The 16,086-nt window shown below is 45.4% G+C and overlaps 1 protein-coding gene across 1 annotated transcript in view; it reads left to right on the forward strand.

Annotated features, from left to right (window-relative positions):
• Window positions 1–15,855, forward strand: part of rhobtb1 (Rho related BTB domain containing 1) — a gene marked incomplete at both ends in the record, with an annotated part of 41,488 nt that extends 25,633 nt beyond the window's left edge. The window contains 7 exons of the mRNA XM_084323774.1: window positions 1,596–1,792; window positions 2,762–2,970; window positions 5,167–5,285; window positions 8,372–8,522; window positions 9,481–9,569; window positions 9,799–9,904; window positions 15,686–15,855. Coding sequence (XP_084179900.1) covers window positions 1,596–1,792; window positions 2,762–2,970; window positions 5,167–5,285; window positions 8,372–8,522; window positions 9,481–9,569; window positions 9,799–9,904; window positions 15,686–15,855 — 1,041 coding nt within the window. The remainder of the gene's footprint in view (window positions 1–1,595; window positions 1,793–2,761; window positions 2,971–5,166; window positions 5,286–8,371; window positions 8,523–9,480; window positions 9,570–9,798; window positions 9,905–15,685) is intronic.
• Between the last annotated feature and the right edge of the window lie 231 nt (window positions 15,856–16,086).

Below are 16,086 nucleotides of genomic sequence, written 5' to 3' on the forward strand. Positions count from 1 at the left end.
GCTGTTAGGCCATGCCTCCCCCAAGCCGGCTGCAATGTGGATGAAGCCTTGCATCACGTGTCCCCTCCGGTACTCGAGGAGGCAGCCGTCGCATCTTTTCACCTGCACAGCGCGATCTCTCAGCGGCGAGGGTCTGCGTGGGAGGGACACGCCGCCCTCGTCGCTTCCTGATTCTACTGCGCAGGCGCACCAACCGACCTGTAGGAGTCGCTGTCCACAACGTCCGATCCCTACCCACCAGCTTCCCACCCCCTAATACTGCCAATTGTATTAGTATGAACGACCAGCCAAGCTGGTAGCAATGCCGAGAGCTGGGCTCGAACCCAGCATCTCCTGCGTTGGTGGCGAGCGCCTTGCCCACTGCACCACCTAGCCGCCCTTGAGCTGAAGTTGTTGAAGTTGTACTTTGACTTGTATTGTCAATATTCCCATGGTCACGAAAATCATCAAAGGCAAGATACAGCGCAACCGTTGTGCTATTAATAATAATAATAATAATAATAATAATAATAATAATAATAATAACATATATAGCCCCTTTCATGGAACCCAAGGTCGCTTTACATAGGGCAATAACAGACAAGAGACAAACATGGTAGAAAGACACACAACATTAATTATCAGAAGCTAGAGGTCAAAGGAGGGAGTTCCAGAGGGTGGGAGCTGCCACGCTGAAAGCTCTGTCCCCAAAGGTCAGTCTGGTTCGAGGAATGGAGAGCTGACCAGTGTCCGACGATCGCAGGGACCGTGACTGAGTGTAGGGGTGGAGGAGGTCAGTGAGGTACTGAGGTGCCAGAGCATGGAGGGACTTGTAAGTGATGAGGATGGTTTTGTAGGTGATCCAGGATTTGATTGGGGAGCCAGTGGAGGTGGATATGGGTGGGGGTGATGAGCTGCTAGGGTTTGGTGCGGGTGAGAACCCTGGCAGCTGAGTTTTGAACATTTTGCTTGGAACCCCATACAGGACCCCATTACAGTAGTCCAAATTACTATTGTGCCGTTGAGCAAGGCAGATGACTCTAAGTTGAGACACTGAGAAAGGAGTAGCTTTGGGGATTAACTAGTCTTCACGTTCCCCCAGAACATTCTACATGATGTCTAGTGTCTCCATGTTCCCTCAGAACATTCTACATGATGTCTAGTGTCTCATTGTTCCCTCAGAACATCCTACATGATGTCTAGTGTCTCCATGTTCCCTCAGAACATCCTACATGATGTCTAGTGTCTCCATGTTCCCTCAGAACATCCTACATGATGTCTATAGGGCCTTGTGTTCCTTTGAGCAAGGCATTAGGTGAGATTAGAAGACACACTGGGAAGGAGGCGTAACATTCTCCTTCTCTCTCTCTCCCTCTCTCTCTGTCTCTATTTTTCTTTCCTTCTCTCTCTTTCTCTAACCCCCTCCCCCTGTCACTCTCCCCCCTCTTCTCTCTCTGTCTCCCCCCTCTCTATATATCTGCCCCCTCTCCGTCTCCCCCTCCCCTCTCTCTCTCTCTCTCTCTCTCTCTCTCTCTCTCTCTCTCTCTCTCTCTCTCTCTCTCTCTCTCTCTCTCTCTCTCTCTCTCTCTCTCTCTCTCTCTCTCTCTCTCTCTCAGAGTGATGGCACATTGAGGATGCTGAGTTTCAGTGGTAAACATCGTCGTACGAAGCTCTCTCTGGCCTCCTGGAGCAAAGCCTTCTACAGCATTCACAAGGAGACCGTACCAAACCCTGTGACGGGGACACCAGCCCCCATGACCGTAGTCAAAATGGACTATTCCATCCAACTGGGGCCGTTCAGTGCAGTGCTCAGGTTGGTTGGTTGCACCCGGGGACCTGAGGTGGTCCTGGAGATGTTTCATTTTGACATGGATGGCCAAAAGCTGAAACCTGCTATGGGTGGGGGACATAAAACATGATTATTTAACGTTTATTATTTTGAAATGTAAGAATTAGAAATAGGATATCCACACTAGGCTCTGGTCCTGTTTTGTGTGCATACTCGTTAGGTTACCACCACATATTTCTCTTTAGACAATGATGTTAAATACACTTAAATCAAATCAATTAAAATGCATCAAAATAGACTAGATAGAAAATTCTATGTAACTTTTTTACAGGACCAAAAGTTATGTTGCAGATGACCAGATTTGGCCCGCGGGCCTCATGTTGGGCTGATGTACAGTAACAGCTGCTTTCACTGCCTGTCTAGAGACAGAGATCCTGGGATTTGGTATCTCAGACAAATCCCTGATGAAATACCTTTATCAGTTTGGGGAGGGGGGAGGTAGAGCAGTCATCTGGTAGTCAGAAGGTTAGTATTAGCAGTGTCTCAAGAGGTAGAGCAGTTGTCTGGTAATCTGAAGGTTAGTATTAGCCATGTCTCAGGAGGTAGAGTGGTCGTCTGGTAATCTGAAGGTTAGAGTTAGACAGTGTCTCAGCAGGTAGAGCGGTCATCTGGTAATATGTAGGTTAGGGTTAGCAGTAGGGTTGGGCACCGAGAACCGGTTCTAATAGGAACCGGTTCCTAACTTCCGGTTCTGGGTTAGCAGTGTCTCTATGATATTATGATTTGAAAATGTAACGGTAGTGCTAATTATACCTGCCCACAGGCGTAGCGACCTCATAGGGTTGGCGGGCATCTTGCGTGGCTGCCTCTGCCGTCTGTGTGCGTGAGTGAATGGGTGAATGTGAGGCATAAATTGTAATAATAATAATAATAAATTAATGTAGTGATAAGGATAATGGATAAAAAAAATCCATTCACCATTTTTTTCACTAGGTTTCTTTACACTGGAGAGTTGGATGAGAGAGAGAGAGACCTGATGAAGGTGGCCCAGATCGCTGAGATCCTGGAGGTCTTTGACCTGAGGATGATGGTGGAGAACATCATGAACAAAGAGGCTTTTATGAACCAGGAGATCACCAAGGCTTTCCATGTCCGCAAGGCCAACCGCATCAAGGACTGTCTGTCCAAAAACACATTCACAGGTACCTCAACAGGTTGTTACTAAAGAAAAGAGGAGATGCACGCACGCACGCACGCACGCACGCACGCACGCACGCACACACACACACACACACACACACACACACACACACACACAGAGAAATACATGAACTCCAACCTAAGGCGTGCAGAGATCATTCCCCTCGACATTGCCACTGAATCCATAGACCAACGCCCCTGATCTTATTCCTGCGGGTCAGCCAAATGGCTAACTTAGCCTGACCATATATGAAATTCAGTAGCACACTTACAGCCTTATTACGCACTGAATCCATATGACCAAGGATGACAGAAAGTCTCCCCCAGCTTGACACGCAACCCCTTGAGGAAACACAAGACATTGTTGATTCTTTGGCATTGTAGGAAAACATGGGTAACAGTTTCAGACACTCAACAAAGGAGGTGATGTCAGTCCAGTCTGAAGAGAAAGCACCTGGGGGGGTCTTCCAATCCCCTCTCTCTGGTGACACAAGATGGAAACGTTTTATGATGCCCCCTCTCATGAGCCACTGTCTCAGAGAACAAGAACGCACTGACTCCAGAGGAAACAAAGAGTTATGGAAGAGAGGCTCCTCCCACACCCATGGTCCCGGTGCTACACCCTCCACTCATGTTTTTCTCAGCAGACGCCAAGCCTTCAGCACCGACAGGTAGAACTCTAAGATCCCAGATCTAAGATTCAGTTCATCCAGCTCCATCAGGAACAACTGGCGGTCCAGGCCTAAACCACCAGCCTTCTGCAGCAGTGCACATGCTGGCCCCCTCCAGCATAATACCAGTACTGTGTTGCAGTTTCTGTGCTGCCTGGAGTCTGAAAGCAGTCACCCTGCTCTCTAGGTCAATAAGGCCATGTCCTCCTTCCTGAACCGGCAAATAGAGGACTGCGGCCCTCAGCCAGTGATGTCCAGACCAGAAGAAATCCACCAGTTTCCTCTGGATGTCTGCCAGGAAACCACAGCTAGCCGATGCCACAGGGAGGAAGTCACCAGGTTGTTTATGATGAACACCATCCCTCTGTAGGATACCTGTGGTAACATCCACTTCCAGCTAGACAGCCTAGCCACCATTGTCTGTGCTACGCCCTCCCAGTTTTTACTGACCCACCCCACAGATATACCCCTAACAATATAAGACCCCACGTTTTCACCCCACTGTAGCTCCCCTGGTAACTGTGGTAATGCCAGGCCCTTCCATGTCCCGCACTGAAGTGCCTCGCTCTTACTCCAGTTTACCCTTGCTGAAGCTGCTCTCGCATACACCCCAAGGCTATCCTCTACGACTTTGACACCCTCTCCATCCCTGACAAAGATGGTCAAGTCATCCACATAGGCAGATTGGCCTATCAAGCCCCAGCTCAGGTGCACACACCCAAAAGGTCAACAAACCCAAAAGGGGCTTTATGGCCAATGTGTAGAGCTGACCTGACAATGGGCAGCCCTGGCCAATGCCCCTCCCCACCTGGACTGGCCTGCTCAGCCCCCCACCCACCTTTATTAAACATGAGGCCCCATTATATCAAATGTTTACAATATATATAAAACTCTCCCCAAACCCAGCAAGAACATTGTATGAATACCCATGGTCCACCCTGTCAAATGCCTTCTCTTGATCAAGCTAGATTACCCCAAGGTCTGTGTTACATAATCTCGACAGGTCCATCATGTCCCTCATTAAAAACAAGAATTGAACGCCCAAGCACACCTAAGACTGGTCCTGGTGCACCATGGACTCAATGTGCCTATTCAGCCTATTGGCCAGGCACCATTTTGTAGTCTGCCAAAAGAATCAGGAGAGGAGAAGAGAGGAGATGAGATTAGATGAAAGGAGATGAGAGGAGAGGAGATGCCATGAGAGGAGATAAGAGAGGAGAAGAGAGGAGATGAGATTAGATGAAAGGAGATGAAAGGAGATGAGAGGAGAGGAGATGCCATGAGAGGAGATAAGAGGAGAGGAGACAAGAAGATATTAGATGAGAAGAGATAAGATATTAGATGAGAGGAGAAGAGAAGAGAAGAGAAGAGAAGAGAAGAGAAAAGGAGATAAGAAGAGATTAGATGAGAGGAGAGGAGAAACGTCATGCTAGTGAAGAGTGAGCTGAGATGAAACATTTTCCTTGATGTTTTGTCTTTTTCTTTCTTAATATCTTATTGTGTTGTGATGTTTCCCTCCCCTCACAGATGTCACGTTCCGATTGGACAATGGAACGATCAATGCGCACAAGCCGCTGCTGATCTCCAGTTGTGATTGGATGGCTGCTCTGTTGGGCGGGTCCTTCGTGGAGAGTGCCAACAACGAGGTCAGGGAAAAAAACATGACTGACAGTTTACCAATAGTGTCATTGCTGTGTCCTTAGAACCAGACCAGACCAAAACAATCAGACTAGAGAAGCAAAACAACTGTGGTACATTGGTGTGTAGTACCAATTGTGTAGATGTTATATAGGCCATTCTGTTGTCTCCGCAAGTGTCTTTGCTTGTTATTCAAGACAACAAAGAAGCAGCTATATTTCAGGTCTGTAAGGGCCACAGGTCTTTTGTCAAGATGTTCTTTAGGAGGAGGCCATGGTTCAGTGTCATATGCAGCAGACAGATCCAACAAAAGACGACTCCTGTTACCAGTCCTTACTGAAACCCATCCTCGATGTGTTGAGTCGGGTTCAGAAGTTGGCTTGTTGTAGATTTGCCAGGTCGGAATAACTATGTTGTTCCCTCTGCTTGGAATCAGTTGCAAAATTATTTGAATCCTTGGGAGCTGGTCTCATTGGTTACATTTAAGGTCAGTAATGACTTGGAGGCAGGGCCATGCAGAGACATTTAGAGGGGTAGGTGCTAAGATTTTAAAAAGGGCACATGTATCAATATGTTAGAACACCAACTACAGTGTAAAGTAACCGGCCAACCTATAGCATTAGCAACCAATATTCAGAGAATGTAACACGGAATCGTACAACAAACTGCATACTATATGATTATGCCTTAGAATAGTTGGGGATTTATCAAAATGTATTATAGATTGCGATTGGCTAATGGACCCGTCATTCCAAGAGGGAGGGCGACGTGTCACGCAACATAACAGAAAACCATGCACCTCAGACAGTCAAATATTTATTTTTATTTATAATACTATTTAAATTATTCTTGACGTGCCTGGAGGCTGCAGATGTTTTGATTGATGTTGACCCTGTATGAACCCTGATGTTTATCTAATATTGATGGATTTTAGATATTTTGTGATTCTGTAGTATTTTATTTCTATTGTAAATCGTTACGTGTTTTTATGTCTTCATTGTGCTGCTGCCTCTCATGGCCAGGACGCTCTTGTAAAATAGATTTTTAACTTCAATGAGACTTTTCCTGGTTAAGGCGATATCTATTCAAATATTTGCTTTGCTTATTAGGGGGTACTGTCTCACCAAAACATGATACAGTATGTGTGATCACTGATTACTAACATCAGCACAGTGATGCCTTACAGTACTTCATCACAGAGGAAAGTAATGTGATTATAGTAGGTTAGCCCCAGACTTAGATCCGCATGGCTCGGACCACAAACTGGGCCAGTTTATTTTAGCTACTGGACTCTCTGTCCTAGATATGGACCAGATGGAGGTATAGACTACTGGTACACACACACACACACACACACACACACACACACACACACACACACACACACACACACCTACACACACGCATGCACGCGCACACACACACACACACACACACACACACACACACACACACACACACACAGTCACACACACACACACACACACACACACAGGCCAGTCAGAAAGGGTTACTGACCTGCTATCAATAAGTATGTTGTCAAGGGCAAAGCAGACTGTACTGTGTATATGTGTGTGTGTGTTTGTTTGTTTGTTTGTTTGTTTGTTTGTTTGTTTGTTTGTTTGTTTGTTTGTTTGTTTGTTTGTTTGTGTGTGTGTTTGTTTGTTTGTAATGCCATAGAGAGGTTAGAGTTGGGTGGATAGCCACCCATAGAAAGGAGGAAGGACAGAGAAAGAGAGAGAGAGAGACAGAGAAAGGAGGAAGGACAGAGAGAGAAAGAGAGAGGGAGAGAGAGTTTTCTCTACCACAAAGCAAAGCAAACTTCAATGCTATTGTGCATAATATGTGTCTAAACAGACAGTTGCTACACGATGGCAGACTATCTGACCACCGTGACTGATCAGAAACCGAGAAAGACATTAACTATGTACATCTGTCAGTGATCAGTCACAGCCTGGACAATGGACATAGAGACTGGCCGACGCAGGCAGACCTGGCTGCCTATATAGAGAGGTGAAGACAGAACAACAGTTCCTGGCTTCCTACTAAAATGTAGCACATAATATGATGACATAAGAGCAAAGTTCTTTACAGCAATTACATTTAAATTTCAAGATTCTGATCCATTCTCTAATCTCTTTAGTAGGGTCTTGCTTACATTCATGAATTCATCTCTTCTCCTTAGGCTTATGGTTATGATTAGGTTTAGGAGAGAGGCTCTGTTTTTTTATCAGCGTGACCAAGAGATGGATTTAAACTTCATGACCAGACCGCTGTGGTTATTTAACCCTTTCACAACCACACTACAGAAGGTTAACCCTTTCACTACCACACTACATATGGTTGTGAAAGGGTTAACCCTTTGTCATGCGGCAGTGAACGGGTTCATCCCCAGGCCATCAGGCTGCTCAACGAACAATGAACACTACACAACAACCATCAAACGCACATAGCACACACATCCACACGCACACACTCACTTTAAACAAACACACTGTAGCACCCACTCCCCACACTTTATATTTATTGATAAAGGTTTTGCACTACAACTCGTACACCTTACTGTAAATTGTACCTAAATTGTACCTCATCCCATTTCTGCTTTGCACTATATAGTATTGTATATTAGTACACTGCATATTATATTGTATATTATATGGTAACTCAGTTACGTCTATTCTGCATCGAACATTGTACATATGTCTATACTGAACACTGTGACCTCATTTCTACTTCTAATTTACATGATATACTATGTTATTTGATACTTATCTTGTCTAGCACAGTCTCTGGAGCGTAACAGTAAGAAGCATTTTGTATAAAAGTATTCTGTACTTCTGTATGACAACTATTAAAGAAACTTGAAACTTGAACTTGGTTAACCCTTTGTTAGTGTGGTAGTGAAAGGGTTAATTAAGACATTAACAAAATACTTATATAATATATTTAGAAATGCTGTAATTACTGTGTGTGTGTGTGTGTGTGTGTGTGTGTGTGTGTGTGTGTGTGTGTGTGTGTGTGTGTGTGTGTGTGTGTGTGTGTGTGTGTGTGTGTGTGTGTGTGTGTCTGTGTGTTGTTCTGTGTGTGTGTCTAGGTGGAGTTTCCTAACACCACCAGTGTGTGCATGCAGGCGGTCCTGGAATATCTCTACACCAACACTCTCTCTCCCAGCACCGATCTGGACCCCATGGAGCTCACTGCCCTGGCAAACAGGCTTTGTCTGCCTCGCCTCACCGCTCTCACTGGTACCACCCTGAGTGTGTGCTTGTGTGTGTGTGTGTGTGTGTGTGTGTGTGTGTGTGTGTGTGTGTGTGTGTGTGTGTGTGTGTGTGTGTGTGTGTGTGTGTGTGTGTGTGTGTGTGTGTGTGTGTGTGTGTGTGTGTGTGTGTGTGTGTATGCAGTGTTGGGAAAGTTCACTTTCTACATGAACTAGTTCAGTTCACACATTTTTAAATGAACTAGTTCAGTTCATAGTTCATAATTCAAAAATGAACTAGTTTATAGTTTATAGTTCTTTTTTCAATACGTTGCTGCAAGCTATTATTTGTAAAAATGATTGCCACAACCCATATAGAACCACAGACAGCAATCAGAATACTGGCATTTCCATCACACTGTGATTATTTATCAGTGTTTCCCCTACCATTGCCTTGAAGGGGCGGCCCGCGTCACGCGTAACGAGTCTCGCTCTCCGAGCGCAACGCGCACCCGTGTGCCCGTCCCAAATCTGGCACAACGAAGTTATACTGTGATAGAGCACCGAGAATGAACGCGTTCACAATTCCGTTCATCTAGCATTCTAGCGGAAATACAGTACGTTCAGTTCACCTTCGTCCAAAATATGAAAGAGTTCATGAACGATTGTTCATTGAACGCGTTCAGGTACATCACTGTGTGTATGTGTGTATGTGTGTATAACATTGTCAGGTTATGATAAACTTGATTTATAAATGAAAGAAGCCAATGTCATATCTCTCTCTCTGTTTCTGTCCCTCTCTCTCTCTCTCTGTTTCTGTATCTATATCTTTTTCTCTCTCTCTGCTTTTGTCTCTTTCTTTCTGTTTCTGTCTCTCTCTGATTCTCTCTCTGTTTCTGCCTCTGTCTGTTTCCCTCTCTCTCTCCCTCTCTCTCTCTGTTTCTGCTTCTCCTTCGCTCTGTTTCTGCTTCTCTCTCTCTCTCTCTCCCTGTCTCTCTCTCTCTCAGAGCAGTATGCAGTCAGTGATTTGACGAGAGCCTGTAAAGCCGGTCAGGACATCGATGGGGAGGTTCTGACCTTCCTGGAGCTAGCGCAGGTCAGTCGGAGTCGCCACGACCACCACTGGCTCTAGAACATCAGAACCAGGAACATAAGCACAACCACTTGGGACTACACCTATCTGTTATGAGGAGGACATGTAATAATCCTCCTCACAACAGAATGACAAAGTGCCTTTTTAAAGGGTCATTCCTCTCAATCAAAGAATACACTCAGTAGCCAATATCTTAAGATGTTTTTTTTTCGATTATTGTTCCTCTCTTCAGTTCCACAACGCCAGCCAGCTGGCGGCCTGGTGTCTCCATCACATCTGTACTCACTACAACAGTGTGTGTGCCAACTACCGCAAAGAGGTCAAGTCCAAGTCTGCTGGTGAGACAGCTACTGAAACTCTTTGGGTTATAACATGAGACACTATGGGTTAAAAGTTTAAACATGAGACACTGTAGGTTAAAACACAAGACACTATGGGTTATAACATGTGACACTATGGGTTATAACACAAGACAATATGGGTTAAAACATGAGACACTGTGGGTTAAAACACAAGACACTATGGGTTAAAACATGAGACACTATGGGTTAAAACACAAGACACTATGGGTTAAAACATGAGACACTATGGGTTATAACACAAGACAATATGGGTTATAACACGAGACACTATGGGTTATAACACAAGACAATATGGGTTATAACATGAGACACTATGGGTTATAACATGAGACACTATGGGTTCAAACACGAGACACTATGGGTTATAACATGAGACACTATGGGTTATAACATGAGACACTATGGGTTATAACATGAGACACTATGGGTTAAAACACGAGACACTATGGGTTATAACATGAGACACTATGGGTTATAACTAGTGCTGTCAATCGATGAAAATATTTAATCGTGGCGGCTAGGTGGTGTAGTGGGCAAGGCGCTCGCCACCAATGCAGGAGACGCTGGGTTCGAGCCCAGCTCTCCACATTGCTATCAGCTTGGCTGGTCGTTCATACTAACACAATTGGCAGTGTTAGGTGTGGGAAAGCTGATGGGTGGGTCCTGGTCGTTGTAAACAGCGACTCCTACAGTTCGGTCGGGGCGCCTGCTCAGCGAGGATAGGATCTAAGGGGGGTAGTGTGATCCTTCCACACGTTACACCCTCTCAGTGAGAGTTCGCGCTGCCAGGTGAAAAGAAGCGGTTGATTGGCTACACGTGTGTCGGAGGAAGCACGTGATAGCCTCCACTCTCTCAGACCGACTGTGGGGGGTAAGTGCGCAGCAACCAGGAAGGGGATTGGGAATTGGCATAACGACTAACATTGGGATGGGAGAAAAACAGAGGAAAAAGGAGGGGGGGGGGAAATATATAATAATTTTATCGCGAGTAATTGCATGATTGTCCATAGTTAACTAGCGATTAATCGCAAATTAATCGCTTTTCTATTTTTTATCTACCTTAAACAGATCTTTTTCAAGTTCCAAGTTTTAATACTCTTATCAACATGAGAGTCAACAAATGCTTGCTTTATGCAGCCATTTAACACAAAAGGATGACCCTCATGCATTGCAAATTTGCATCAAATTCTTTTTTTTTAATCTACTTTTTCTCCCATTTTTTCTATTTTTCTCCCATCCCAATTTCGTATTGTTCAATTCTACCCTCCCCTGTCTCGAACGCTGTTAGGCCATGCCTCCCACAGGCCGGCTGCAATGTGGACCAAGCCTTGCATCACGTGTCCCCTCCGGTACACGAGGAGGCAGCTGTCGCATCTTTTCACCTGAACAGCGCGATCTCTCAGCGGCGAGGGTCTGCGTGGGAGGGACACGCCGCCCTCGTTGCTTCCTGATTCTGCTGCGCAGGCGCACCAACCGACCTGTAGGAGTCGCTGTCCACAACGTCCGATCCACCCACCAGCTTCCCACCCCCTAATACTGCCAATTGTATTAGTATGAACGACCAGCCAAGCTGGTAGCAACGCCGAGAGCTGGGCTCGAACCCAGCATCTCCTGCATTAGTGGCGAGCGCCTTGCCCACTGCGCCACTTAGCCGCCCAAATTTGCATCAAATTCAAAACAGAGTGATGCACAAAATAACTTAAAAGAAAATAATAATTTAAAACAATGAATAAAGTGTCCATGAAATAATAGGGGAAAGAAAATGTTAGGAACTTGTTACATTCACCCACACAAGGGCTGAGTAATCACACACCCCCCCTCTCTTTCACACACACACTCCCAGCTCTCTTTCTCTCTTGCCCCTTCCTCATCTCTCTCACCCCCCTCTCTCTCTATATCTCTCACACACACACACACACACACACACACACACACACACACACACACACACACACACACACACACACACACACACACACACACACACACACACACACACACACACTTCAGAAACAAACATAGTATCAATGAGAGCATCAATAATACACCTGAGTGAAGTCTAGTAAAAAAAAAAAAAAAAAAAATCTTAAAAGTTAATCGTGAGTTAAAAAAAATAGTGGCGTTAATAGAATCGGGCGATAATGCGTTAATACCGCGTTAACTTTGACAGCCTTAGTTATAACACTGTAGGTTAAAACACAAGACACTATGGGTTGTAACATGTGACACTGGGTTATAACATGAGACACTATGGGTTAAACATGAGACACTATATCTGTGTCTCAATTCAGGGGCTGTCTTCTTCGAAGGACGCGGTCAACAAAGACGACTGGGGAGGAGACTGGGGTTGTTAAATGAGACGGTCTGGTTTACGGAGGTCACTGGAGTTGTTAAATGAGACGGTCTGGTTTACGGAGGTCACTGGGGTTGTTAAATGAGACGGTTTGGTCTACGGAGGTCACTGGAGTTGTTAAATGAGACGGTCTGGTTTACAAGTCAAGTCAAGAGTTTTAATTGTCACGGCATACAGGTATACAATGAAATGCGGCTGGTCTTGCCCGCGACGATGTGCAATACAGTGGTACAATATATAATAGAATCCAATAAAAATACAGTGGTACAACATATAATAGAATCCAATAAAAACAACAGTGCAATAAACAGGTAACATGGTGTGCCATCTCGGTATCTGTACATAGTATTTACAGAGCATATAGGACATGCTAGGTAGCTTTAGTAGTGCAATACACTGTTCCTGTTGTTATACTAGTTTAAAGTGGCCTTTCCTCTGGCCATAAGTGTGCGTGTGTGCGGCATGAGTGTTAAAGTGGCTGCTAGTGTGTGAGCGTGCTCAGCGTGCGTGTCGTGTATGTGCTTGTGTGTGCTTGTGTGTGGATAGTTCAGTTTCTGTGTCTCTCAATGTTCATTGTTCAAGGCTCTGATGGCCTGGGGGAAGAAGCTTAGCCTAAGCCTCTCCGTCCTAGTAGCTGGGGTTCGCAGGCGTCTGCCTGACCTCAGCAGCTGGAACAGGCTGTTATTGGGGTGGTGGGGGTCTTTCATTATCCTGCAGGCTCTGGATTTGCACCTCTTGTTGTATAGAGCCTGCAGGGGAGGTAGCGCAATACCCGTGGTACGCTCGGCTGAGCGCACCACTCTCTGTAGGGCCTTCTTGTCCTGTGCCGTGCTGTTCCCATACCAGGCAGTGATGTTTCCGGTCAAGATGCTCACTACAGCTCCTGAGTAGAAGGACTGGAGTATCTTCCCCGATACTCTGAACTGTCTCAGGTGGTAGAGGCGCTGATTCGCTTTCTTTACTACTGTGTCTATGCGTGTTGACCATGTCAGATCCTCTGAGATGTGGACCCCCAGGTACTTGAAGCTGCTCACCCTGTCCACGGTAGCCCCGTTAATCATCAGTGGTGTGTGTGTCTCCTGCTGTCCTCTCCTATAATCCACGATCAGCTCCTTGGTTTTACCAATGTTCAGGAGCAGGCTGTTGTCCTGGCACCAACGTTCCAGTACCTCAACCTCCTCTCGGTAGGCCTTCTCGTCGTTGTCCGAGATCAGCCCCACCGCCACCGTGTCGTCTGCGAACTTCACTATGGAGTTGGAGCTGAACTTGGCCACACAATCGTGTGTGTAGAGTGAGTACAGCAGGGGGCTTAGAACACAGCCCTGGGGGGACCCGATGCTCAGGGTGATGGTGTTGGAGGTCTGACCCCCCACCCTGACCGCCTGGGGTCTTTCACTCAGAAAGTCCGGAAAGTACGGAGGTCACTGTGGTTGTTAAATGAGACGGTCTGTTTTACGGAGGTCACTGGAGTTGTTAAATCAGACGGTCTGGTCTATGGAGGACACTAGGGTTGTTAAATGAGACGGTCTGGTTTACGGAGGACACTAGGGTTGTTAAATGAGACTACGGAGGGTTGACGCATGCCCAGTTAAAAAGAAGGAATCCTCTTGGTGCCAAGATGGCCACAGATTGGGGAAGCCCTCGCGTCACAACACACACTTACAGTATGCCCATATATGGACCAAGACAGGCAAAAAATGGCAGACGGATGAAGACCGATGAAGCAGTCATTTTATAGAGATTATTTTATTATTGCCACTTCCACAAAATGTATTAATCTAGCTACTAACTGGGAAGCATGGAAATTACAGATAAAGGAATATAGCAGGGTGATTGGTATATACTGTAGTAGGGATGTCCGATAGTATTGGCCGATATTGGCATTAAAATGTAATATCGGAAATGATCGGTATCGGTTTAAAAAAAAAACAGCATATATCGGTATCGGTTGATATCGGTATCGGAAATTAAGAGTTGGACAATATCGGTATATCGGATATCGGTAAAATAGCCAATATCGAACATCCCTAGTATATAATATAATAGTATAGTATAATAGTAATAGTATAATAGTTGAACCTCACATTGAACGGGGATTCCAGGTTAAACTTGATGTCAACCCCAGTCCTGTCACAGCCGCTCAATCTACAAAAATGTTGGAGCAAATTTCCAAACAGGCGTTATTTGGATTTTCTCACCTGAAATAGACATAGTAATGGTCCTAGATTCTACATTACTGCTGTGTCTTTCAGCCTTCTGCCATCGCTGCTTGTTGATGTGAAATGCATTCTAGGGTACTTGGCTGTCCCGAAAGATCGATCTGTTGGATCCTCCAAACTCAGGAAAAGAAGGCTGCATGTGAAAAGGAACCCTGGAAAAATTACAGCCTTGGTTGCGCCACTGTGATGCATACGGTCTTCAAATGCAACCTTTGAAGGACACCAACCCTGAAACGAGACACATCCTGTAACCGTTCCATCCCACGCTGCTTCCTGTCAGTAGAAGGTCTTCTCCAGTGTCATAGTTTCAAGTTCAAGTTTCAAGTTTCTTTAATAGTTGTCATACAGAAGTACAGAATACTTTCATACAAAATGCTTCTTACTGTTACGCTCCAGAGACTGTGCTAGACAAGCTAGTATCAAATAACATAGTATAGCATGTAATTTAGAAGAAGAAAATGAGGTCACAGTGTTCGGTATAGACATATGTACAATGTTCTGAGTTACCATATAATATACAATACTATGCAGTGTACTAATGTACAGTACTATATAGTGCAAAGCAGAAATGGGATGAGGTACAATTTAGGTACAATTTACAGTAAGGTGTACGAGTTGTAGTGCAATCCTTCATCAATAAATATAAAGTGTGGGGAGTGGGTGCTACAGTGTGTTTGTTTAAAGTGGCTGTGTGCTATAAAGTGTGTGGAGTGGGTGCTACAGTGTGTTTGTTTAAAGTGAGTGTGTGCGTGTGGATGTGTGTGCTATGTGCGTTTGGTGGTTGTTGTGTAGTGTTCATTGTTCGTTTAGCAGCCTGATGGCCTGGGGATAGAAGCTTCTTCTGAGTCTTTCTGTGCTCATAGTGATGATGTCAGAGGAAGTAGTGACTAAAGACACTTGGATTGGTGGAGCAATGTGTCAATCATTCTTTTACAAACTGTCAGTTATGTAAAAGTGACATTAACAATAGACATTGTGTGTGTGTGTTTATGTGTGTGTATCTCTGTGTGTATCTTTCTGTGTGTGTGTGTGTGTATGTGTGTGTATGTGTGTGTGTGTGTGTGTGTGTGTGTGTGTGTGTGTGTGTGTGTGTGTGTGTGTGTGTGTGTGTGTGTGTGTGTGTGTGTGTGTGTGTGTGTGTGTGTGTGTGTGTGTGTGTGTGTGTGTGTGTGTGTGTGTCTCCAGAGAACCAGGAGTACTTTGAGAAACACCGCTGGCCTCCTGTCTGGTACCTGAAGGAGGAGGATCACTACCAGAGGGCGAGGAAGGAGAGAGAGAAGGAGGATATCGTCATGAACAAGCACCTATCACGTCGCAGATGGTGTTTCTGGAGCACCTCCCCCGCTGTGGCCTGAGGGGTGAAAGGTCACGGGGTCAGAGCATCATCAGACCGCTTGATGAGTCTGTGTCACCTCCATTCACCTTCCGCTCTCCTACCTTTCTTTTCCATAATATTCCATAAGAACCTCAATTAGGTTGCTTTCTCTTCCTCCATGTTGTGTGTCCTGTATTTTAGTCAAGCCAGCGGTTACCATGGTTACCAGGAGAGACGTAAAAAGACTGTCCTTGATGGGGAGTTTGATGTC

Source organism: Notolepis coatsorum, assembly GCF_963971535.1.
Source record: "Notolepis coatsorum genome assembly, chromosome: 10".
NCBI classification, from domain to species: Eukaryota; Metazoa; Chordata; class Actinopteri; order Aulopiformes; family Paralepididae; genus Notolepis; species Notolepis coatsorum.